Source organism: Sciurus carolinensis, chromosome 11 (assembly GCF_902686445.1).
Source record: "Sciurus carolinensis chromosome 11, mSciCar1.2, whole genome shotgun sequence".
NCBI classification, from domain to species: Eukaryota; Metazoa; Chordata; class Mammalia; order Rodentia; family Sciuridae; genus Sciurus; species Sciurus carolinensis.
The window spans coordinates 35,059,551-35,086,762 of record NC_062223.1 but is presented as its reverse complement, the minus strand read 5'-3'; the positions used below and the strand labels follow the sequence as shown (position 1 = coordinate 35,086,762).

The 27,212-nt window shown below is 41.4% G+C and overlaps 1 protein-coding gene across 2 annotated transcripts in view; it reads left to right on the top strand.

The window, feature by feature from the left end:
• Positions 1-23,575: 23,575 nt before the first annotated feature.
• Positions 23,576-27,212, top strand: part of Alkbh3 (alkB homolog 3, alpha-ketoglutarate dependent dioxygenase) — a 34,710-nt gene continuing 31,073 nt past the window's right edge. For both annotated transcript variants that reach the window (XM_047518670.1, XM_047518669.1), the window contains exons 1-3: positions 23,576-23,706; positions 26,391-26,539; positions 26,900-27,003. In XM_047518670.1, the coding sequence (XP_047374626.1) occupies positions 26,461-26,539; positions 26,900-27,003 (183 nt within the window). In that variant the 5' untranslated portion in view covers positions 23,576-23,706; positions 26,391-26,460. The remainder of the gene's footprint in view (positions 23,707-26,390; positions 26,540-26,899; positions 27,004-27,212) is intronic.

The following is a 27,212-nucleotide window of genomic DNA, read 5'->3' as shown; positions in this document are numbered from 1 at the left end:
TCGTTGAAGGGAGTGAATCCCTGAAGGCATGCTCTTGGAGACTGTCTTGTCCTGGGCCCTTTCCTCTTTCTCTGCCCAGCTGCCTTGAGGTAAGCAGCTTTCCTCCACCAGGCCCCTTGCCTAGAGGTCCTGCCTCACTTCAGCCCCAAAGCAACGGAACTAGCCAACTATGGACTGTAACCTCTGAAACCATGAGCCAAAACAAATTCTTCCTCTTTCGTTTGTCTTAAGCATTTTGTCATTGGGATGAAAAGCTTACTAACATAGAAATATAATTATTTTTCCTATTGAGATATATTTGGAGACATCTGGGAATATAATGTATCTTGCATGGACACAAAGAATAGATTTCTAAAAATTTTAATGTGAATGGCATATTAAAACTTTGTCCATTGTCCTTTTACATATCATTGAAAAGTAAGCAAAATGGATAATACAAATGGTCATCCTGAAAGATATAAGCAAGCTTACTTCCACGTTACCAAAGTTAGAAGTACTGTTTGTTACCTTTTTTTTAGTACTATGTGCTGTGAGGGAAATGAAGCAGGGTGGGGAAGAGGGGAAGCAGTGCGGATGAGATAGGGGTAGGAGCCTTGTTTGTGGTAGGCCATGAACGAGTGATTTCTTCCGGCCTTTGAAAATCTTGAGTGAGCCTCTCAGCCATCTGGGGAAGCCTTTCAGTCAAACTAACTAGTGCAGATGTCCAAGGAGAGAGCATATCTGTGTGTTTACAGCCCGGCTAGGAGTACCCACACTGACGTACACACTAAGTGATGTGTTCCCTGACCACTTTGTTTCATAGACTTGCTTTAGTATATTTTAGTTATAGCCATTTAATAATAAAGCACCTTTACATTCTTGATCATATTCCATTATCTTTATGCATGGTTGAATTCAGTTTGCTAGTATTTTACTTGGGTTTGTGCATATAAATTTATGAAATCTTTCTCATATTTTTGGTCTGGTTTTATTATAAAGATTATAATTACTTCATTACATAATTTGGGAAGTGCTGCCTATTTTACTGCTCTCTGGAAGAATTTATAAAAGATTGGAATGATCTATTCTTTGAAAGTTTGTAAAACCATTTAGTCCTAGTATTAGTGAGGAGACTTTTAACTGCTGATAGTTTCTTTAATGATAATTAGACTATTCAGGATTTCTAATTTTTCTCGAATCAATTTTGAAAAATATTCTAAGTAGTCACTTATTACACATGCATATAAATGTATTAGCATAAAGTAGCTCAGGGAAATGTTTTATATTTAAACCTCTATTGAATATGGACTTAATATTCCCTTTTCCGATATTGTTTGTGTCTTTTTCTTGACTATGTTTTATTAATTTTTTTAAATATTCATTTATCTATATGTGGTGCTGAGAATCGAACCCAGTGCCTCACACATACTAGGCAAGCACTCTACTACTAAGCCACAACCCCAGCCCCTAATTTTTTTAAGAATGAAATTTTGACTGTTAATTCTCTCTGCCCTTCTCTTTCATGTACTGCTTGCTGATGGTTTATTCTGTTTACTTATTTCATTAGTTAGATATTTAACTCATTGATGTCCAATGTTTTTTTCTTGGATAAGCATCTAAATTTATCTGAATTATCTCCTTACTGCATCCCACAATTGTGTGAACACAAACATATCTATACATACATTTTTATTGTTCTTCAGTTACTAATATTTTTACATGATGATTCCTTTGACCTGCAAATTATTTTAAAATGTGTTTTAAGTACACAAAACTTAAGGGTTTTTATTAATTTATTTTTTAGAAAACCAAATATCACCGTTAGTAAGACATTTTTGTATTTGTGTATCCTGATGCCCTAGAGACACATATCACTGATGTGCTATTCCTACCCAAATGCATAACTGAACCTAGTTGATAGCTCAGTCGGTAGAGTGCCTGCCTTGCAAGTACAAGGCCCTGGGTTCAATCCCCTGCGCCACCAAAAAAAAAAGAAAAAAGAAAAAAAGAAATATCAGAGAAACCTAAATTGAGGAATGTTCTACAAGTTATTAAAAGTTTCAAGTTAAATGAGACTAAACAGATGTGACAACTAAAGGGAACATATTATCCTGGAGTGAATTCTGATCCAGATGAAATTTTTTCAATGGAGTATTTGTGAGGCAATTGGTAAAATTTGAGTAAGACCTGTAAATTAAATAGCCAGATATCAATATTGATTTTCAGATTTTGATAATTGTATTTTGGTATATTTGTTTTAAGAAAAAGTCCTCCTTTAGGAAATACACACTGGAGTATTCAGGGATTATGGAACATTATATATGCACCTGAATCTCAAGAGAAAAAGAAATCAGTGCATTAGACATAAAGGAAATGGTACAGCAAATGTAAAATGTTAACATTTGGAGAATTTAGGTGAAGGTATGTGAATTCTTCATACTGTTTGCAAACTTACTGTAAATCTGAATTTATTTCAAAATGGAAAGTTAAAATTTTGTTATTGGTTCTAATTAATTGCTTTGTGGGCAAAAACTTGAGTATAATATAGATTAGGCAAATTACTGTAATTTTTCTCTGCCTTGGCTTTGCCATCTGAAAAATGAAAATAATAATAGCACCTATTTCATAGATTGTTGTAAGCATAAGTTAATACACTTAAAATACTTAGAATCCAACCAGGCACAAAGTGTGTGTGTGTGTGTGTGTGTGTTTTAGTAGACAATAATTTCTCCCCAAACCAACCCTGACTTTGTGTTACCTAAAGCGGAAAAGAGGTCTTTGCAGATGTGATTAAGTTAAGAACCTGAAGATGGAGAGACTTTCTTGGACTATCTGGATGGGTCCTAAATGCAATCCCAAGTGTCTTATTTAATAAGAGAGTCGGGAAGAGATTACGAACAGGAGAGAAGTCACTGTGATCACAGAGGCAGAGATCAGAGTGATGTGGACACAAGCCAAACAATGTTACTAGCCACAAGAAACTGGAAGAGCCTAAATAGACCAATAGGCAGCTGGCCAAACATTATTATAATATTACTATATAGTGGTTTACTATGGAATCATTAAAATTATATAGTGTAAGAATACTTCATATAAAAAAAAAACATTGTTAAAAGGGAAAAGCAAGTCACAAAATATCATAATAGTGTGATCCTATGTATGTAAAAGAGAAAAATTGTATGTGTGCGTTTGTAAGCATTTCTGTGTGTAACTTGTAAATTGAATAAAGGTGACACATTTTGACCAAAAAAAAAAAAAAAAAAAGCACTGGAAGAGGCAGGGGACATGTTCTCCCCCTAGATATCTGGAAGATAAGGACCCTGCCAACAATTTAATTTTGGAATAGTGATACTGAATTTGATTTTCGACCTCTAGTGAACTTTGTTTCAAACCACTGTGTTTATGATAACTTGTTGGCCCTAAGAAAACAATAACAAATGTAAACTTTTAAAATTAACTATTAGAAATATTTTGAAACTTGTTTTATGTTCACATATGGCCAATTTTTAAATGTTCTACATGTGCTTAAGAAGGTTTTTATTATAGTTTAATATGTCTTTAAATCCAGTTGAATTATGGTGTTCAAATCATTCATATCTTTGCTAACTTTTGTCTACCTGACCTATCAATAACTGAAAGATATTTCAAATTCTATCTTTGTAATGGTAGATTTGTCAGTTTCTTCTGTTTTATTAATTTTTAGCTGATGCTTTTTTTTTTTTTTTTTTTTTTTTTTTTTTGCGGTGCTGGGGATTGAACCCAAGGCCTTGTGCTTGCGAGGCAAGCACCCTACCAACTGAGCTATCTGAATAAAGTGGAATTCTTATTTCATCCTGGCAGTGACTTCCTTAATGCCAATGCTTTTTGACTTAACACCTGTTCTCTGTGATATCAGTAACTAACTTTGCTTTGTTCGGGATACTATTTATTGTGTATTTTTCAGTCCTTTTACTTCCTGTCTTACCATGTTTTTATGTTTTAGCTTTGATTCTTGTTAAGCCAAATAAACCTTTGGCAATTTCTGCCTTTTATGGTCAAGTTCATTCCGTTTATGTTTATTAGTATTTCTAAAGCATAATTAACTTTTCTGTCACATTATTTCTGATATTTATTTTATTTTTTCTCACTTCTTGATAAGATGCTTGTTTCTGTGTTATTGTTATTGTCTTCAATACTGTTTCTCTGTGCTTGTTTGGAAGTTTTACATTGTGTTTTTTCTGTATTCCTTAAGTTTTTTCACAGCATACTCAATACGACTAAAATTATGTGATATCATGACACCATCTTTAACAGTAGGTAATTTGAAATATTATTGTGATTAACCCTTTCCAGATTTACATGCTATTGTGGACCAGTATTCTAATCTGTTTTTTAAAACCCTATTTTTTAAAATGGTGGGCTGGAGTTGTGGCTCAGTGGACGAGCACTTGACTAGCATGTGTGAGGCACTGGGTTTGATCCTCAGCACCATGAATAAATAAATAAATAAAAGGTATTATGCCCATCTACAACTAAGAAAAAAGAATTTTAAACCCTACAAATTAGACATTTTCATTACTTGATGCACACACCTGTGTATAAAATAAACTGCTACCTGTTTGTTCCTTATCCACATTAAGCCTCAGAAAACTTTGAGCATGTCATAGTTTAACTGACACCATTTCTTTAATAGTGCTGTTTACAATAGTGGCATGGTTTAGAATGGGTGGCATCTTGAAGCTAATGAAATACTTGATCTTTCTACTGACTGCTGACTTCCACTGTTGGTGTTCAGAAGTCAATATTGATATGGTATTCTTCTGTAACTGATATATTTCTGGGCTTTTTTTATCATACCTTATGACTTAGTATTCCTGAGTTTCATGCCATTGTCTCTAAGTGTGGTGTATGGTGTGCTTTCTTTATCTGTGAATCCATGTCTTCATCAGACATGATCTCAGTGGGCAGGAGATAGCAGACATGAGCTCATTGCCTGCAGCTGGGACTTCGGTTCCAAGTGCCACGTCTTCATCCTTCTCTTCATTCCTCTTTCATGCTTTCCATCCTTGTGAGCTACATGCTGCATATTTCTTTTGCATCTCTGTTCCAGTTGTCTAGGTCTTGCCATATGTCTTAATCTGCTATTAAATCTATGCACTGCCATTTTTATTTGTTATGTTTTTCATTTTTAAAAGTTCTTTTTGAACCAGGTGTGGTGGCACATGCTTGTAGTTCCAGTGACTCTAGAGGCCGAAGCAGGAGGATCACATGTTCAAGGCCATCTTCAGTGTGTAAGTGAATCCCTAAATAACTTAGCAAGACCCTGTCCCAAAATTTTTAAAAATTTTTTAAAAAGTGCTGGAGATGTGACTCAGTGACAGGGTGCCCTTGGTTTTAATCCCACTGCCAAAAAAAGAAAAAATTCATTTTGATTTTCATTTAAACCTATTTGGTCAATTCCTAATAGTTTCTTTACTTCTTGCTCATTTTTACAATTCAGTGTTCAAAGTTTTTATGACTTTAATTCATGGGTATTTTATGGTCCAAATCTGGTGATTCCAATCTTAAGTTCTTAAGAATCTAAATCTGTTTTTATTTCTCACAGCTTTCACTCAAAGTGGTTCATTTTCCTTGTTATCTGGAAGCCCTCTTTGGTTTGTTTTAATCTGGGGAATACTCTGAGGGCTCGTTGGCATGTTCTTTTTGCTTCCTTCCTGCGCCTGGGGCCTCTACCAGCCCAGTACCACTCCGACCCCATTTGAGGCATCTGAAAGCAGGAATCTCGGGCTTAGTTCTTGTGCTTTCTAGTGATTTCAGCAACTAGTCTTGTTCTGGGTCTTGGCATCATCCTCAAGAAGAACCCGCTGGCTTCCTGTTGTCTTGCTGCTACTGCCTCCAGTTCTATATTTTTCCCTTTTGGTTTAGTGTGTTTTCTTGCCCTTAGAGATTTTGCTTATTTCTTTTGAAATCTAACCTTGCATTAAAATGCTTAGAGTGGTAACAGATTGATTTTGGAGGAGTCTGGGTCCTGGGCTAAGTACTGGTTTTATATTTTCTTAGATAGGGATCCAGTGTTGATGCAAGCAAACAAATACAGAGTAGAACAACATAGAGCAAACGTAAGTCTCTGTAGAGGACAAAGGAATAGAGACAACTACCGAGCACCCATAGGGACACAGAGTTCCCTCTCTATTTTTGTTCGGATTCTGCCCAAATCCAGTCGTGTTTGGCTGTACTCGCCAGAAGCCTCCACTGAGGTTTCCTCTCCTCTCCCCTTCTTTTTCTCCCTCTCTCCCTCCCTCTTTTTTCCCTCCCTCTATTCCAGTGTGGATATCATGTTAGTCAGCTTTCTGTTATTTTAACAAAATACCTGAAATCATCAACTTAAAAGGAGGAAAGATTTGCCCATTTATTTTTATTTTATTTTGTGCTACTGTGAACTAAACCTGACACACACTACCACTAAGCTACCTATTTTTTGTATGTTGAGACAGGGTCTCACTGATTTGTCCAGGCTGGCCTTGAACCTGTGATCCTCCTGCCTCAGCCTCCCAATCAGCTAGGATTCAAGACATGCACCAACACATCCTGCAGGAAAGCTTTGGCTCACAGTTTGGAGGTCAGCCCCTGGCTGGTTGGCACCATTGCTTTTAGCCCTGTAGCAACAAGGCACATCATGGCAGCAGCTGGTGGCACAGGAAGCTGCTCACCTCACGGTAGCCACGAAGCAAAAGGAGAGGAGGACCAGGGTCCCAGTATCACCTTCAAGAACTTGAGGACTTCCAACTAGTCCATCTCTAAAAGGTTCCACTACCTCCCAATAATGCCACGGGCTGGGGGACACATACCCAAACCATAGCAGATATTTTCTATTGGCTTTTTTCTCCAAAATAACATATTTTAGATTTACAGAATTGAGTGGAAAGTACAGAGTTCTCATATCCCTCTTTACCCCCACCTCCCAGAGTTCTCCCTGTTAAGAACATCTTGCCCCAGAGCAATTAGACAGACCAAAGAAATTAAAGGGATACGAATAGGAAAAGAAGAACTCAAACTATCCCTATTTGCTGATGATATGATTATATACTTAGAGGAACCAGGAAATTCCACCAGAAAACTTTTAGAACTCATAAGTGAATTCAGTAAAGTAGCGGGATATAAGATCAATGCACATAAATCTAATGCATTTTTATACATAAGTGATGAATCTTCAGAAAGAGAAGTTAGGAAAACTACCCCATTCACAATAGCATCGAAAAAAATAAAATACTTGGGAATCAATCTCACAAAAGAGGTGAAAGACCTCTACAATGAGAACTACAGAACACTAAAGAAAGAAATTAAAGAAAACCTTAGAAGATGGAAAGATCTCCCATGTTCTTGGATAGGAAGAATTAATATTGTCAAAATGGCCATACTACCAAAAGTGCTATACAGATTCAATGCAATTCCAATTAAAATCCCAATGATGTACCTTACAGAAATAGAGCAAGCAATTATGAAATTCATCTGGAAGAATAAAAAACCCAGAATAGCTAAAGCAATCCTCAGTAGAAAGAGTGAAGCAGGGGGTATCGCAATACCAGATCTTCAACTCTACTACAAAGCAATAGTAACAAACGGCATGGTATTGGTACCAAAATAGAAAGGTGGATCAATGGTACAGAATAGAGGACATGGACATAAACCCAAATAAATACAATTTTCTCATACTAGACAAAGGGGCCAAAAACATGCAATGGAGAAAAGATAGCCTCTTCAACAAATGGTGCTGGGAGAATTGGAAATCCATATGCAATAGAATGAAATTAAACCCATATCTCTCACCATGCACGAAACTGAACTCAAAATGGATTAAGGACCTTGGAATCAGACCCGAGACCTTGCATCTTATAGAAGAAAAAGTAGGTCCAGAGCTTCAACATGTCGGCTTAGTTCCTCAACAGAACTCCCATAGCACAAGAAATAAAAGCAAGAATCAATAACTGGGATAGATTCAAACTAAAAAGTTTTCTCTCAGCAAAGGAAACTATCAGTAATGTGAAGAAAGAGCCTACAGAGTGGGAGAAAATCTTTGCCAATCATACTTCAGATAGAGCACTAATCTCCAGAATCTATAAAGAACTCAAAAAACTACACCAAGAATGCAAATAATCCAATTGACAAATGGGCTAAGGAAATGAATAGACACTTCACAGAAGAAGATCTACAAGCAATCAACAAACATATGGAAAAATGTTCAACATCTCTAGTAATAAGAGAAATGCAAATCAAAACTACCCTAAGATTCCATCTCACCCCAATTAGAATGGCGATTATCAAGAATACAAGCAACAACAGGTGTTGGCGAGGATGTGGGGAGAAAGGTACACTCATACATTGCTGGTGGGGCTGCAAATTAGTGCAGCCACTCTGGAAAGCAGTGTGGAGACTCCTTAGAAAACTTGGAATGGAGCCACCATTTGACCCAGCTATCCCACTCCTTGGCCTATACCCAAAGGACTTAAAATCAGCATACTACAGAGATACAGCCACATCAATGTTCATAGCTGCTCAGTTCACAATAGCCAGATGGTGGAACCAACCTAGATGTCCTTCAATTGATGAATGGATAAAGAAACGGTGGTATATATATACAAGGGAATATTACTGAGCCATAAAGAATGATAAAATTATGGCATTTGTAGGCAAATGGATGAAATTGGAGAATATCATGCTAAGTGAGATAAGACAATCTCAAAAAACCAAAGGACGAATGATAATGCTAATAAGTGGATGATGACATAATGGGGGGTGGGAGGGGTTAGTGTTAGGGTTAGAGTTAGGTTTAGGGAGGGGGGCAAGAATGGAGGAAGGAAGGACTGTATAGAGGGAAAAGAGGGGTGGGAGGGGTGGGGGGAAGGGAAAAAATAACAGAATGAATCAAACAACATTACCCTATGTAAATTTTATGATTACACAAATGGTAATGCCTTTACGCCATGTACAAACAGAAACAACATGTATCCCATTTGTTTACAATAAAAAATAAATAAAAAAAAACATCTTGCATTGTATCACTCATTTTAGATGATGAAGTAATATAGGTTATGTTATTATTATTAGCTAAATCACTTAGTTATCTTAAGGGTCTATGGATTTTATGGATTTTAACAAATGCATGTGATATATGTTCATTGTAGTATTGTACACAGTAGTTTCACTGCTCTAAAGATCCCCTATGCTCTGCTTGTTGATCCTTCCCTTCCTCAGGCTTCTGGCAACCTCTGATCCTTTTAATGTCACTGTAGGTGAAATCATGGTATGTAGCATTTTCAAACTGGCTCCATTTACTATAGCAGTGGGCATTTAAGGTTTGTTCACATCTTGTTTTCAAGCTTTGTAGTACATTCTTTGTGTCCATGGTATGGATGTACCCTTCTGCCCATTCACCCATTGAAGGACATCTTGGCTACTTTCAATTCAACACTGCTATAAACTGTTGTGTGCAAGGTTTTTTTGTTTTTGTTTTTGTTTTCAACTCATTTGTGTAAATACCATGGAGCTTAATTACTGGATCATAAGGTGAGACTTCTCGGCTTAGCTTTATTTAGCTCATTTTCTATTGACTGCTTTTTAAGTTCACTATGTTGAGTTCAGGGTATAGTCTGCTGTTACAACCTCCTAATGACCTCTTAATTTCAAGTATTATCTGAAATGCTCACTTGATTCTTTTATATATGTCCCAATTACCTATTAAACTCCCTCGTCACATTTTCCATCTATTTTTACAAGTATTTGTAGTCATTTTAAAGTCCTTGTCTGTTCGTCCCTCCACTTGCATCGTCTGTGGATCTGCTGCTGTGTTTCCTCTTACATGTCTCATGATTTCTAAAAATTTTGTGACAGAGGATGCATTTTTAAATAGACATAAAGAACTGAAGTCAATGTCACTCCCCTCGAGAGAGAGGGTTTGCCCTTTCCCTGTTGGATAGGGTCAGGGCTGATCACTTTCAGTCCAGTTAGAAATTGAGCTGAGCCAGGGATGCCTTGGGATTAGATTCAGCGCCCCTGGAATATCAGACGTCAACAGAATGAGACCTTTAGTGTGTTTATTGTGGGCTCTTCTTTGTTCTTTAAACCCATCGAGACTACAGGAAGTTGCGCCTCGTCTTTCCCCCCAGCCCTCCACCCCTGTGTCCTGCCGCAGCACTTGCCAAACTGGCCATGCCCTGGGGTTTCCTCTAGCTTCCGGTCCATCCTGCCATCCAGCGACTGTCAAGGGGCTCCAGCTCTCGTTCCCTGGTAGAGGTGCCAGTGCCTGTGTCAAGTTCAGTCCTCGGCTCTGCATGAGGAACGTGGCCGGCTCACCAAAAAGGTTCTTTCCTCTAGAATTTTAGTTCAACTGGTTCCTGTTGCTTCCACAGTCTCCAGTGTCTTCAAAGAAGATAAATTTATAACTAGTTTGCATCCTAAGTTACAATGGAGGACGGATTTGTTGCTGCCACATCTCAAAAGCAAAACCTCCACTACAATTTCAATTTTAATTACTATATCTGATTCTTTTTCAAAATTACCTGGTCTTTTTTTTTTTTTTTTTATGGTTTTGAACCATTTTTTTCCCCCTGTTGAAACCAGAGAACCCAGGGTTGCTCTACCTCTGAGCTATATCTCTAGCCCTAATCATTTATTATTTATTTTACTAACTTATTTTGAGACAGGCTCTTACTTAGTTGCCCCGGCCGGCATCAAACTTGTGATCTCCCACCTCAGCCTCCCGAGTAGCTGGGATTACAGGCATGTGCCACCATGCCAGCCATTCTTTTATTTATTTAAACATATTAGACACCCTTATATTATGGTCTGTATCTGATAGTTCCAACCACAATTTTGGAAGCTCTCTCCCCATTGTTTCTGCTATTTGTGCTAATGGTGCTTTATTTATTTATGTTTTTCATGACTTGTTGGAGTGAGTTTTGTTCATTACAATTACATATGCTCCTTGATTTACAATGGGGTTCCGTCCTCATACAGCATAAATGGAAAGTTGAAAATGCATTTAATACACTCACCTACTGAAATCATATCTTGGCAACTCAGCCCACTATATTCACTGTCCACCCTCTTGATGACATGGCCCTGGGAGTGGTGGCTTGCTCCAGTGCATCATGGGAAAGTACCGCGGCACATATCCCTAGCCCTGGGAAAGATCGGAATTCAAAATCCCAAGTGCGATTCGTACTCAATGCATATTACTTTCACACCATTGTAAGTTTGGAAAACTGTAACTTCAAGGCCTTATTAAGTGCAGATTCTTTATGGGAAGATTGTGTTTGTTTGAATCAGACATGGGGCACTACCCATTTTGATCTACTTTAAATCGAAATTCTCAGCTCGTACAGTTGTTGGGGTTTGGTTGGTGGCGGGGTTTGGAGTGGGGGCCATGAGAAGGAGGGATTATGTAGGTTTTATTCAACCCCTAAACCTTTGTAAATTTAGGCTAATGGCCATAAATCCTCAGGGTAGACTCCCCCTGGACCCTGAGTTAAGGTCAAGAGAGAAGAGGTTTCTTGCTGTTTGCCTCCCTGGTTATTTCCTTCCCTTCTTACCTTGCCCTGGTCCATCCTTTCTCGAGCATGTGGCTCTTCTTGGGTTTCAGCTCTGTCCCTATCCTGTCCCAACCCACCTACCCCTCCTCCAGGGATGTCCAATTAGGCCACCAGGAGCACTACACATCCCAGTTTACTCATCTCTCTGGGTTCACGGTTCCAGCTTGCTCCTGGTCTCAGAGGAATTCTTTTGCACAGGTTTTCTTGCTTATTTAACAGGGTGTTTTTTCTCCATGTGTGGGTGCTTTGCAGCAGACAACCTTCAGGTCCTCCGGCCCGTCTTGTGTTAGGAGGGGAAGCTCTACATTCTTCAGCACATCAGGTCACGTTTTCCTGTCTGACCTGAGGAACTTACTGATGACAAGTTCGTCACCACAAAACCACTCTTCTGTCTCTGGAAGTCTAAAGATGCAAAACCTGGTGGGATCCCTCCAGATTCATGCCTTATAAATGTGATCTCTGTCTAGTAAGTGAAACTAGAAATCTTTTGAGAGATATAAAGGCCACTTTTAAAAATTCCCTGTTTATACAGAGTATTACTCAGCATAGGGATATTTTGGGCTCATTATGTCTCTTATTCAAGCACTCACCCTGATGCAGGCATCGGAAATAGCCAGCCTTGGACAGACCAATGGCTGTGACTGCCAGGCACCACCCAGCTATGGGAGAGCTGTAAATGGAACCTCAGATGAATGTGCACACTATTTAACAGCCATGTTCTCTAAGGGCAAAAGACAGTGTGGGCACATCAATTTAGTTTTCTTGCTTCTTCACATAATGCACTTACTTCCAGAAAGTGGATAATTTACCCCTAGGGCACAGGGGGAAATGGTCCACCAGTCATTAACTTAATCATTTCAGGTACTTTATTATTTATTCAGTAATAAGCTTTTATTGATTATTTGCTGACAAGCATCCTAACCACTCCAAAAAACCAAAAACTCTGTGCCTTAGGTACACACCTAAAACAAATGGACTTGGCAACGACTTCAAAGGAACATCCTTCCGTGAGACGGGAAATAGGGTGAAGATGGAGAGTGAGTGCTTAATGTCCATCATATGCCTCGTACCATATGCAAATTAGCACTTAATGTTTACTGTGTCTCCCAAGGCCTGCGTGGTCCGGCTCCTTTCTCCTCATCTCGCGATGCTTTCCCTCCCCCTCTATTCCCACAGGAACCTTCTCTCAGCTTCTCACTTAGTGGGGTAGATGCCAGTGCCCTCGGCTGCCCAGCATTCACTTTGTCATGTGACTGCAGCAACTCCAGTCGAGAGACGAAGCCTATTTCCCTGCTCCCAGAAACTAGGCTGGCTTGCTCAGGCAGCGTGGGCAGTGGAAGTGATTCTGTGCCACTTCCCTGCCTGGACCTTAGGAGTTCTTGTGTCTGCACAAACAGCCCCTTCTCCCACCTCCTCCTTCTACCTCCCCTGTTAGAACATGGAACCAAGGGGAGTCTAGACCAGCAAGCCCCCAACTGCTGACCTCCCAGCTGAAACTGAATGAGATCAGCAGAACCCCTGCCAGCCTGGGACTGCAACACTACCCCACGGGGTTAGGTCCCCAGGACAGAGTCTTCAGCACACATGACAAACGCCCACCTCCTCTGCTATGCTGCAACTCTGTGGGAGCCGGAATCGAGTCTGCCGGGATCGCTGCTTTGTCCCCAGCATCTAACAGCGCTGGCTTCTATCAGTACCAGTACTTGTTGACTTAATGAGTAAGTCAGCGCATATACGAGTCAGTCTTCACACAGTCCAGCAAACAAGGAGAGCGAAGGCTCAAAGGGCTTGAGTAACTTACCTGAAGTTACCCACATGGAAGTAGAGAGAGCAAGGTTTGAACCAAGGCTTACCTGAGCGCACAGTTCCTATGTACTCTTCAAATGCGCCTCTCGTGGTTTTTTGAGAACTCAGTGTCTCCAAAGAAGAATCTGCTAAGCATCTAGATAAAGCCATCAGGAAAGATTTATGAGCTGGAGGTGTGACTCCCTGAGAGTGTGCTTGCCTAGCATGCGCAAGCCACGGGTTCCACGCTGAGCACTCTGAAAAACAAAACCACAAAGATGAATTGTAACCCAGGGTCTGCTGGGTTACAAGGCTACCAGCTCTTCACTTTTGAAGTCACTGAAAGATACCAGCTGAGGTCTCAGGAAATGGCCCCATATGCCACTTCAGGAATTGTCCTCTCTCACTAATTTGATTTTCATTGAACCATATATTTTCAGAGAAGTAGCACAGTGACATCGTGTGGCATTATGGTTCATTCTCTGTAAAATGGTACTTATAATGCCTGTGACATCAGATTGTTTAGAAAATTATATGCACACATGTACATAATCAGAGCAACACCTGGTCCTCAAAAATGTCACCGGCCATTATTGTTTACTATTATTTAGAAATAAGAATGTGTAAATGCAGCCTACTCTTTTTTAGGAACGATGTGACTATTTGAATATCCTTGAGCTATCTGAATACTGCATATTTTAAAACCTATTTTATAAAGGCTTCACCAGCCACTATCACGTCTTGTAATCTCTCCTGTTCTTTTATATATATATTTTATTTATTTTTTATGTGGTGCTGAGGATCAAACCTAGTGCTTCACAGGTGCTAGGCAAGCGCTCTACCACTGAGCCACAACCCCAGTCCCTGTTCCCTGTTTTTTGTCTGTGACTCACAATTTCACATCCAACAATGTTGTTCATTAATTGCTACTCACAGTTTACCCTGTGGCTCCTTGGAAGGAGGTTTCTCTCCCGCAGCATCTACAATCGCCCTGAGCATTGCCTGTGGGGAGTTCTTGTCAAGCCTGGGGAAGCACCCTCAATCCCTCAAGGTTGTCTAGAGTTGGCAAAGACTGGAAACCTCATGGCAAACATGCCACAGACTTGGCAGTTTCCCTTCCCACCCACGTCCCTCAAGCTGGAAATCCCTAAGCCTGGCAGTGAGACATGGGCTGAGGATTTCTCTATGCAGCGTCTTCACTGAGCGCTATTAGCATGATGTGCCATTATTTTCTTTGGATTGGACTTTCTCAGGAACACAGCAGCAGGTGCTCCACAAGCTACCTATGATCGAAACGGAGTGTTTGGCAAGACTGGTGTGAAAATCAGCAAGTGAAAATATGCTGCAGTGTGCAGCTAACGCAGGATCCTTGCTGAGAGCTACCAGCCCGTAAAGCACACCGTTGGCATCCAGACACTGAGATAACGGTTGAGTGGAGCGGGATCACCTGCAGAAAGCAGGCAGCTGGGAAAGGCAGGAGCACCCTCAGGACTCGGGGAGTGAAACAGGACATTGTTAAAATGCAGATCGCTGAACTCTGCCCCAGACCTACCAGCTAGAATGCAGATGGGGCCTGGAATATGCATTTTAACCACAACTCCTAGCGATCTTAATGCCGATGGTTCTCCAACCACATGCTGAGAAATGGTTTCAGTGTATGGGCAAGGCAGCCAGCAAAACCTCCTTTAAGAGGGTTGGTCTCAGCAGAAACCTGAGGAAGCAACACAAGAGAGAAGAGCCAGCGAGCGTGTAGGCCCAGAGCAGATGCAAACCAACTACTTAGAGAGGCCACCCATGGGCTGCCATGCTCCTGACCTCTGATGCCATGGTCACACTGTCACAGTCAGGACTCAAATAGGAGACAAAAACTACACAGTAGTTTGGACAGGAAAAAAGCAGTTAAAGAATTACCCATAATATGAGATCATAAACCTACAAGGGAAAAAGAGAACTTTCCGAAAACAGGCATAGGAGATGCAAGGAGCAGCCAGTACTCATCTCTAGGTTGAGGCAGGGCCTGGAGGAAGAAGCAAATCCAGAACAGCTCCCACCGCCAGGGTTAAGGCCCAAGCCTCACTGGCAACAACATGGCCGTGGCTGCCTGGGCGGTGAAGTTTGCTGAGGTCTGTGCCGAGGGAGCTTACCGCGGTGCTTGGGGAGGTGCCGTGCACTGTCGGTCGCTGTGTACTGCAGAGTCATCTGGGAGGGTGTGTCATTGTCCTAAGGAAGCTGTGACAAACTGATAGGAATGGGGTGGCCTAGAAGAACAGAAACGTGTTCTCTGGGTGCCAGAAGCTCCAAATCAAGGTGTCAGCAGGTATGTGCTTTCTCTAAAAGATCTAGGGAAGACTGCCCTTTCCAGCTACCGGGGGGCCCCAGGTGTGGCCGGGCTGCGGCAGCATTGCTCCAGCCTCTGCCTCCACCTTCGTGTGACTTCTTCTCCAGTGTCTTTGTTCCTCTGTCATCAGATTAGGACTCACCCTAACTCAGTATGACCTCCTTAACTTGAGTATATCTGCAAAGTCCCTATTTCAAGATGAGTTCACATTCACAGGTTCTGAGCGGACGTGGATTTTGCACACTATTCAACCCAGTACAGGAAAGCCGGGGAACCAGGAAGAAGATCCCCTTCCTCCTCAACTAATGAAGCTCAATAGAGGTGAGGTGGCAAGGGAGGACTGCTTCCCAAACAGGGCAGGGAAGGGTGGGTTTGAAGAAGAGTCAAGGCGTTGAGGAGTCCACAGCCCACTCCTTCAGCTCTCAGTTGCCATATGCACCTTTCTGCACACATTTGAACTTCTGCAGAACAAGACAACTCCTTTTCCACCTAAAAAAATATGATATAGCCTTCAGGTAAGTGATGAAGTTCTCATCATTTTCCAAAAATGAAATTTCAAAACTCTACCTGCTGCTATGTTTGCTATTCCTCATATCCAGTCATGATCCTACTGAATATCTGTTAGCCTAAAAATCAAATTGTAAATGTCATTTCCAGTAGCATGTGTGTGTATAAATTTGGGGATGGAGAGAAGAGAGTGATGATCAATCATATATAAAAAATAAGCACATACATAACAAGGAAGGAGAAAAATACATGAAGCTCATCAGTATGCGTTCCTGTCCTTGGTTATGAAGCCATGGTTGATATCTATGGCTGCTTCTTTCACTACTCCTTCCGTATTTCCCTGGCTTTTAGTTAGAACCTCAGATGATTGGTTCCTTTACCTGGTGGAGTGACCCAAATCCTTATTTCTGAGAATCCAAGTTATTAATCATTCTGTCTTGCAGCTATTGCTGTTTTCTGTTAATATTATGGACATGAAGTACTAAGAGGCAATCAAGAAAAATCCCTTGGCTTGAAACACAGTCCTTGGGCCCTTTTTGTAGCAGCAACACAACATTTGCTGGTGATTTGGAATCAATCACTCCAGCTGACAGAGCAATGCCTTTTGGTTCATTCAGTGACATAAGGAACCCAAAATGGCCAGGTGTCGGTTTCATATCCCAATTTAGAGGAATCATTGTTTTATCCCCACTAGAAGCAGTCCCATGCTGAGAATTCAGCCCCTCAAAATGGTAGTGCTCAAATTTACTAGGTCAGAAAACAAGTGGGTTACTATATATTAAAGAGAGAAGTCACTCTCATTTCCACCTCCAGATTCTCAGAATCATGTGTTCTGAGATTGCACATCATGTTCTGTGATTCAAGGTATAAATCGGATCCAGTAATTCAGAACTCTGCCCTTTCAGGGTGTTGTCTCCCAACAGGGGCCATAACTGACTTTTCAGTCAGCCATTCTATCTTTCAAGAAGCCCAGCTGTTTCCAGGGAGCTAATTCCATGGGCATAAACCCACTGATGTACTTCTTTTGCTGAAAAAATGAGTTCCTTTGTCATGACCAGTAGGCAAACTCTGGGGTCTGGTGAGGGGTGAAGGGGGATTGGAAAATAAAGTTTCACAGACACAGATCTTGAAAATGAAGCTGGGATCAGGTGGAGTCTACGCTCTGATGGAGATGCAGGTTTAAATAATTAAGCCAGTAATCTTTATTTATATATGTCTCATTATCAAGTTGAAGACCATGCAAACATTATTCTTTGTATTCAGGAAAGTTACAGAAACTAGGACATCCTACGTAGTTTTTCCGTAATTGCAATCCACAGTTGCAAAGTGCAATGTTAGGAGCTTTGTGTAGCTCTCGAGAAAGTCCATTGCTTAAAGATACTGTAAGGCGGGCAGGAACTGGAGGAGCGGAGCTGGTTGTCTAGCATAAGAATTCCTTCCTTCCCAGGAGCTGTGTGCCTGGGGTCAAGGTCAGAACTGACAGGGCTCCTCATGCAGGGCATTGCTACAGCGGCTAGGCATCCTGTGCCCTTGCACAGAAACATCCCCAGGAACCGGGCATGCCACAGCCATGAGGGCATCAGAGCCCCTGATCTCAGTAACTGCTCTCCCATCCTCCATCATCGCTCTCAGCATTCCTTGATCAGGAGCAGTGTGGGTTATGCCATTGTGATGAACAAGACATTTAGTTAGGACAGAGATGGTGGTGCTGGCCAAAGCAGTGTAGGAAAGGAAGGGAAAAAAAATCCATATCCAGAATATGCGTGTATTTCAGTGAGAATGAATCTCTACCCTCTCCATGATGAAAAAGGTCCAAGGTAATCCATCTGCCACCAAGTGGTTGGATGGTCACCTGAGGAATAGTGACACATGGAGGGCTCAGTATTGTTCTTAACATTTGCAGATTAGGTTCAGAGTAGTAGCATTACCCAGGTCAGCTTTGGTACAGGGAAGTCCATGATGAGCCCATGCACATCCTCCACTCCTGCCACCATGGCCACTTTGCATGGACCTATTGAGTAAGTCCTGAAAAGAGGCTAAGTGTCACCAATAGAGGGTGTTGATTTATCAACCTTAATATTAAAACAATTCTTGACAGGACATGCTTTTGACAAGCATTCAAATGGGACACTACTGTCTTGCCAGCATGTGTCCACCTACTGTATCTTCCCCAGACTTCCTAGTCACATCTTCTAAATACTGATCCTTTCACATACCTGACCATTCAGCCAACTCAGGACTCCTCATGAATCAGTGTAGGCTATACTTCTGGCCATTTATCACTAAAGACAACGTGGACAACCAAATGTATTGCTTGGTGTTCTACCCACTGGAAAGGTTTTCCTTCATCGCTGTCCTTCAAGGTCACACCTGAGTGGTGCTGTCATGCTGCGGCGGTCCACACTGGGTGGTACCAGCATGCCAAGCAGACTCACCTGTGAAATCAGGCACCTGGAAGCATACCGAGTCAACTTACTGTAAGGAGCACAAGAGGCTACACACTCGGGTTGAGGGAGAGGAGGCAGGGCAGCAGAAGTTGGTGTTGGAGGTCTGAACTACCCGCTCATGCCATTCACTCGTATCTTGCAGACCTGCCTAAGTTCAATCTCTTCTATACCATTTCCATCTGATAGTACTTGCTGCTGCATATGGCTCCCTTTAAAGTCAGGTGAGTCAGACAATCCTCAGCCCAGAACATCAATGGTCACCTAATGTCTCGATGTTAGGCTTTCAGTTTCTACCAAGTTGCACTTGCAAGCTAGAAGCTATTTATCTGAAGGAGAATATCAGTGAAAGAGGTCAATGATTTGCTTTAAAATTCTAGAGTTCTGAGTTGTGATTCTCCTATTAGTGTTTGGCAGAGGCTTCATCCAGTGTCCCCACATACCATAGACACAAGTATATAGTGTAAGTATTACTCACACTAAGTATTAAATATTATTGGATTTCCTGGATCATAAGGTCCAAGTGATAGAGTGGCTTACAGTACGACCTCAACTCACTACAAAGTCTTCTCTTGATCTGGTCCATACTCAATATCAGCAGGCTTGTAGGTGACTCTGTAGAGTTGTGTACTCAAATGTAGTATGCTTAGCCCCCAAAGTCATAAAATTCTAACAAGTGCAGCACATCTTTTGTCTTTCACCTTGGAGTAAATATCTCATCATGCCCCACAAAATTCATTGATGTTGGGGATCCCTGAATTTTTGTGGGGTTTATCTGTCAGCCTCTAGTTCGCATATCTTATTAAAGTGTCTAAAATACTTTCAACCTTCTCATCACATCCAATCTGCAGAACATCATCATTTAGTTGACCTGTGCTATGTTCTTAAGGATGATGTGTACAATGGTATCACATGAATACAGTAGGAGGACTAAGGTACCCCTGAGGCAAGTATAAGAGTATACTGTTGGCCCTACCAAGTAAAGGCAGAACGCTCCTTGCAAGTTGATATGGAGGAAAAGGCATTAGCCAGGTCCATGGCAGCACACCAAAAGCAAAGGGTCATGTTAACGGTTCAGTAAAGGTAGTACAGCTGGGGCAGCTGCTGCTTTGGCATCACCACCTGAATGAATTTACAACAGTTCATAGTTATTCTCCAAAATCCATTTGATTTCTGCATGGGTCAACAATGAATCAGATGGAACTGTGGTAGGTATTATCATCCAGTTTTATAAGTCTTTGGCTATGGTATTAACCTCTGTAATTCCCCTAGGGATGTGGAATTGCTGCTCTTTACCATCTTAGTAGGGAGGGTAAGTTCCAGGGGTATCCACTTAGCTCTTCCTACTAACTTGCCCTCACTTAATGGGTCAGAGAGTCAATATGGGTTTTCTGCACATTGCAAAATATGTCTAATCCAGTTATGTGTTCAGGAACTGTGACTCTAACCACAGAAGCTATGAGCGAACTGAGACAACTGCACGTCAAACTTGAGGTAAGATTCTATTCCTCACCTGAACAGAGTAAGCCCTCGCTTCTGTGGATGCTCCACAGTGGTGATTTAGATTCCCGAAGACTGGTCTCAGTTCAAGCCAAGGTCTAGTGACCCCTAAAAGGTCTGGGTATTTACACTTCCTCAACATGCAGTCATTCTAGTAAATGGCTGTATTTACTTGAATGAAGAGTTGGGGGAAATTTTACACTATATACTTGTGTTAGTGATGCGAAATCCTTCCTTGAGCAGATCTGGCCTCCTCTTCAATCAAGAGATTTCAGCCTGTGCTCTAACTGAGGTCTGGAAACTAGATAGCAGACCATGTCTGTGCACTATGGCAACTCAGGTCTCATTTTTGGCTATTAAACTTAGATGACTTTTTTCTCATTAGATAGATCAAACAATTATCTAATAGGAGGCTCATCCATTTCATCCAGAGAGATGAGGGCGACTTCTAAAGATCCCTATAAGGCCAAGTTTGTTCTAAAAATTACTGATATGCCCCTATGGGGGTCAATGTGCCCATTTTTGCCACTTGGTCTCATCATCTCCACTAAAAATCATGGAGCCCAACACAGTGGTGGCATTCCCATGGCCATACCTAGCCTACAAAGGAGGGAGCACATACAGGTCTTCAAGGATGCTGGTGCCACTATAAAGTATTTCTCAATACTTACAGAAAGGAGTGTCTTCTGGGCCTTCTTGTGGGACACAGCTTTTATGTTCATGTGCAGGTCAGAGTCACATATGATAACTCTAGTCCAACACTTCTCCCCCATCTTTGGGCTTCCTCTTCACATCATGCTTTGGCATCTCAACAGCATTAACTATGGACCATTGCTGAATTAAAGCTGCAGTGAATTCACCAACTAAGTTGTTATGAGTTGCCTCCAGATGCATGAGTTGACACCATAAGTCTGTAAGAACATCTTGTAAGTGTATCCACATGAATTAATTTAGCTTGATCTAATATTATATACTACCTTCCTTAGATTAAAACACTTAGAATCCACTTGTACATTTATTTCCCAGTTTTCTGCTGATACACATTAGCAAAATCTTCTAATTCTTCTGGTGTGCAAATCCTGTATCATAGTGTGTAAAGGTCCAACCAACTACAGTGCTGACATTTGGATCTAGATATGGGTCTAGAGGCAATGGGACAGAAAGAGGGGCAATGGGCTGTGGTGGGTCTAGTGGAGAAGGAGCCTCCCTTTTCCAATTATATGCCCAAGGGGAGGGTTTCATAGCATTTTCAAGCAAAGCATGAATAGTCTCCTCTGACATAGGAAGACAAGCTACTTTCCATTACCAATGAAGAATCAGGGTGAGTGAGTTAGGTGTTCAAGACTGTCAATTATCTGTGTCCATGTAGAGTCCTTAGTTCAAGTGTTGAGGTTCTATTCCTCTTCAACTAATGCCTTAACTTTCACAAAAGAAACTTGTGAGGACTGGGGTTGTGGCTCAGTGGCAGAGCACTTGCCTAGCATGTGTGAGGCACTAGGTTTGATTCTCAGCACCACATATAAATAAATAAATAAATACCCACTGCATCTAAAAAATATTTTAAAAAAAGAAACTTGTGAGACCATAAAGTGAACTAACAGTGTAAATGAGTCCACAGTAGTCACACACTACTGGCCACTGTGCACTGAGGATTCCAGCTAAAAGGAGCACAGTGGAACTAAGACCAAGAGCCTTTCCTATTTCAATGTTCTCCCTGTATCCTCTGTTGGTGAAGTTTACTGCCCAATGGGTCAAATGATAAGGGAGAAATATTCTAGTATTCTGATCCAGGCAATGAGGAGTGGGTCTGAAGCTGAGAATCAATGGATTCATCTGCAGTGCACCTGGTCTTCAGTCCTCTCTGATGGTCTGTACCACCACTCCCTGATGAAAACACAAATACTGCAAATATGAGGAAAACGAGACCCAGTGAGGATTCCAAGACCAGAAAGACCATCTTTCTAATACTATATTCTTACTTGTATTTCTGATGACCAACTGTCTGTTCAGGACTGTCCTGGCTTTAGCACTTAAAAGTCCTGTGTCCTGAGAAACTTGTCAGTCCCAAACAAACTGGACTGATTTCTCATCCTATAGGTGTCCCAGAAGTTTTCTGACTTTATGCACATCAGAACAATCTTGAGCACTGCTAAAAACGAATGCATGTGATTTTTTTTTTATGCAGAGATTTTAGATGCAAAAAGGCCATGGGTTGATTTTTGAAAAATATTCAACTTGGAGGCCGAGTAGGTGTTAATTACTAGTTTTAGGGACTCCTCAATCCAGACTTCTTTGTTCCTGTTCCAAGAGTATAATCATTGAAAGAGACAAAATAACATATTTTGGGAGCTATAGCCAAGGTTCCTGAGCCAGCAGAAATTGACAAATTACTAGTTGATGGAGGGGAAAAGATAAAAATTACTGTCAGGCCTTTCTCTTCTTTCAGTTCTAGGATAAATCATTTTTCCTTCAATGTCATAAAGTATAACAAAGAAAAATGGATGCTATGAAAATTGGACTTGACAGTAGCAATATTGTAGGTACAATGATGGGGTACACTGAGCTTCCTCCATGTAAGCACTATCTATATCAGGTTTAAATATTCCACAACGACCATGTTTTGGTAGGTTACCTGCACAAAATAGTTAATTCAGTGCCACGTTTACTGTTTCCACATCGTAAGTTGCATGGCTTAACACAGTCACTTTTAACAGGCAAGAACTCAGATGGAGTGAAGACGCTCTTCTTTATAACACTTTTTATATTTATTGAATTTCTTTTGTGTTCCAGGCATTGCGCTAAATTCTTTAAAAACATCTTCACATTTAATTCTCCTAACAGAAGCCATGCCCATTTAAAAAGGAAGTGGAGTATCAGCCCTAGATTACACATCTACTAAGTGGTAGCATTTGGACTGGAATTTAGGTCTATTCACGTGGGCAAAATTTGCTTAACACAGTAGAGAAGAGACCAACAAGGTGTGGCCCCAGGTTCTGTCGTAAATGCTATGATGGGGCAAGTCCGGCTGTAATGTGAATACAAAGGAGGCGCATCTTAGGCTTTCCAAGATTTCAGGATAAAATGCAGGTCCTCTCGTTCGGCACGCTACGACCTGGTACTCCAATTCCCTCGTTCTTCCAACAGCTGCGCTGGGACGTGGTCGCTCTTTACGCAATAAACCATAGACGCCAGCGCTGGACATCTCGTTTCGAGGAGCTCGTGTCCTGAGGACCAGGGCTGAGGAGGCGTGTCTTCTCTTTCTCCCTCGCCATACCCCGGCCCCTCACACCAAAGCACCCGCAATCCCTGCCCTCAGCTCCAATTCGGTTCAGCCTCTTCTGCGACTGGGCCCTCCAGGCGCAGGGCATGTGGGGCTACCCGGACTCCAGGCCGGGTACCGGAAACGGCCGCGGTGGCCCGTGACGTCTGGAGGAAGTGCGTGAGGCCGCGTCCTGTGGTTGGTAGATGCCGGAGTCGGTGCTTCACTCTTAAGGTTCCCCGAGCCACAGGCGGCGGAGGGTCGAACACCTTGGGGCTGCTTTTAGGCGGAGCAAATTTGGACCTCTGAGCCCGGCTCCGCCCGCAGGTGCGCTCCTCGAACTTTCCGCTGGGTTCCCCGGGCTGGGGATGTGAGGGCCATTACTGGGCGACCCCTAAGGCCACATCCTGGGCCTCCTTCAGGAGGAGGAGGGTCTAAATGAAGGAAAGGAACTAACCCTTACCCAGGACAAGGCTTTCGCCTGCTAGGCTCGCTTGGTCCGCACCCCATCCGAAAGGGAGGTATCGATTTCTCTGTTTATTGAGGACGAAACGGGCTCAGAAGGGTGCAGTCATCTGCCACAGGTTATGCAACTGGCATTGACAGATGTGGTTTGAAAGCGAGCCTGGCAGGCCCCAGAGTTCTTGTTCTTTTCACTGCAGTAGGATTCTTGAGCTTTATCTGCATAAAGAATCCCGGGGTGGAGGGTGGCCTTGGTTAACAGACAGATTTGGGACTCTACAAATGGAGTGAACCTGGGATTGGGGACCTGGAATGTGGATTTTCAACAGTTGACCCCTGACAAAGAACAGCTTCCGTATGCACGGATGGTGAGCAGGCCATGGCCCCTTTGGGGATGATACCTAGTTGTGGTGTTAAGATTTTAAGACCTTAATTCAGAGAAAATGCCAATCAGGGGCATACATCTTGTGGGACTGGAGAACTGGTTTTAATTATGTCTTGTACTCCTTTGGTCAAATGGCAGCCTCTATCGTCCACCTACCTGTTAAATGATAGTATGTGATTTTTGTCATCTAGGAGAAATTGTTAAACATAAGACTACTGGGCCCAGCTCAGCTCTTTTGAATCAGAAGTTCTGGAGCGTGGGACCTGGGAACCTGTAAGCTAAACAAGCTATAAAATTAACTTGTTACTTTTGAGAACTTGAGATATGAACCTTTTCAAGACCCATAAAGAAGTGGGTCGTAGATTCAGAACATGTGGCCTGGTTGTCTTTGTTTTCATTTTTTATTACTGTGAATGCTTCTGTACAATGGGTTAAATTTTATTGGCAAAAATATCAAGACAGTATTACTAGCTATTATGAGGTAGATTTTTCAATTAGCTAAAGACTGGAACTTAATGAAATTTTAATATTAATCTACCCCCTGTTAATTTCCTGAATAACTTTGGGTAGGTCACTCAGTCATACATACTGGCATATTATTTACACTGTTTTTCATAAAGAAAAATACTTTTATCTATCCTAAATCAGATTTTCTAGAGGCAGGCCATAGCTATTTTAATTTTATTTAACATACTGGAGTTTTTGTTTTTGTTTTGTTTTGTTTGATACCGGGGATTGAACCCCGGGGTGCTTAACCACCGAGCACATCCCCAGCCCTTTTAAAAAATATTTTATTTAGAGACAGGATCTTGCTAAGTTGCTCTGTCTCGCTAAGTTGCAGAGGCTGGCTTTGAACTTGTGATCCTCCTGCCTCACCCTCTCAAACTATTGTGATTACAGGTATGTGCTACCATGCCTGGCCATCCTGGAGATTGAACCTGGTGGTGCTCTACCACTAAATTACATCTCTAGCACCCCCTCCCTGCCTTTATTTTAAAACAGAATCTTGCTGAGTTTCCCAGAACTGGCTTTGAACTTGCTTATCCTCCTGCCTTAGCCTCCTGAGTAATTAGAATTACAGTTGCACACCATTGTGCCCTAATTTTAATTTTATTTTTAATTGACTAATGATAATTGGTACATTGTGATGTTTCAATATATGTTTACATTATAGATCAAGTCAGGCTAATAAACAAATTCATCACCTGACATACTTATCATTTCTATGGTGAGAACATTTAAAATAGACTCTTAGCAATTTTGAAATATACAGTGCATTGGTATTTACTCTAGTGACCATTCCGTGCATTAGATCACTGGCACTCCTTTTGTCTGACTGAAATTTTGTACCCTTTGACCAATATCTTTCATCCCACTTCTATCCCGGTCCCCTAGCCACTAATAATCACCATTCTGCTCTTTATTTCTGTGAGCTTGACTTTTTTAGATTCTACATCAATATTTGTCTTTCTGTGCCTGTCATATTCACATAGCATGAAATCCTCCAGGTTGATCTGCCATGGGTGTTGTGTTGTTTTGTTTTGTTTTCATTTTTGGTACTGCAGATTGAACCCAGGGGCACTAAACCACTGAACCAATCCCCAGTCCATTTTTTATTTTTTATTTTGAGATAGCATCTTTCTAAGTTGCTTAGGGCTCCCACTAAGTTGCTGAGGCTGGCTTTGAACTTGTGATCCTTCTACCTCAGCCTCCCTGGCTGCTAAGATTATGGCATGCTCCACTGCATCTGGCCTGTAGGTGCTTTTAATAAGCTTCCAGGGAAGTTTGATACAGCCACTGATAATGGATATGGAAATGCACTTGGAAACTGAATCTGAGCCTATTTCTCAATGTCCATGTAGGGGTCAATGGGAGTATTACAGCTTCCTTATGTTGTGTAATTTATGATAGCTCCTGGTTTTAGAATTTCTTAGTACGCACTGTGAAAGAAAGAAAAGTACTATGACAGGCTTCCAAAGGATAAGCCAGCAGTCTCAAGTGACTTAGACTCCTCGGTTGAGAGGTTGTGATGACAGAAGTGGATATATGTAGAAGCCCTGATTGTTATTGAGCCATCTCTTTTCCCTGAAAGGATTATAATTACCCCTTAATAGGCCAAGCTTTCACAATCCTAAAAGTGCTTTTTTTTTCCTTCTATTAACAGCTATCATCGTGTGGTTTGTATCAGGAATGAAATCATCTGAGAGCTCAGAGCAGAAACCTTTTTGGTCAACATGGAGGATAAAAGAAGGCGAGCCCGAGTGCAGGGAGCCTGGGCTGCACCGGCCCAGAGCCCAGCGACTGTGCAGCCAGGCAAGAGCCTGTAGGACTCCGGGGAGGTGTTCACGGATGTAGACAACTGTCATCCTCCTTTTTTTTTGTATATCCTTTTGGCTTATAATAAACTCCCATTTCAACTGATATTAAGGAATTATTTAAAATATAGCTGACATTTTGTCTGATTTTATGATGAACTGAAGGTGGGTCTTTAGTGTTCCTCTTATTTAGTCAATACCCTCAAGCCTTTCACAATGTGCTGAGGTCTTCTATTGACTTTACCAGTTGATTTTTGATATCATAGATATCATCTCCAAGTGGGTTTTATTGGTTCTTACCCAGTAGAAGTTTATGAGAACAGACTTTTCCTTGGCTTAAAGCGTTCTCCAATTTCAGCTACCACTGCTAGGAGCCATCTCCATCAGACTTCTGGTCAGACCTGGAGGAACAAGGAGCATCATCTATCTGACAGAGAGTTTGTGTTCAGAGAACCCCAGCAGGTAAATTCTTATTTCTTCAACAGTAACAAACATAGTAGGTACTCAATAGTGACTGAATAAATTTACTATGAATAGCAGAGCAAAAGATCTATAATAATTATGAAATGTGAAATATTTCAGTTCCCTCGTATGTCTGAAGATTCTTTGTATTCTGCCTCAGTTTGTGGTCATATATTATTCCCTTTTTTTGGCAGGGAAACTGTACCATT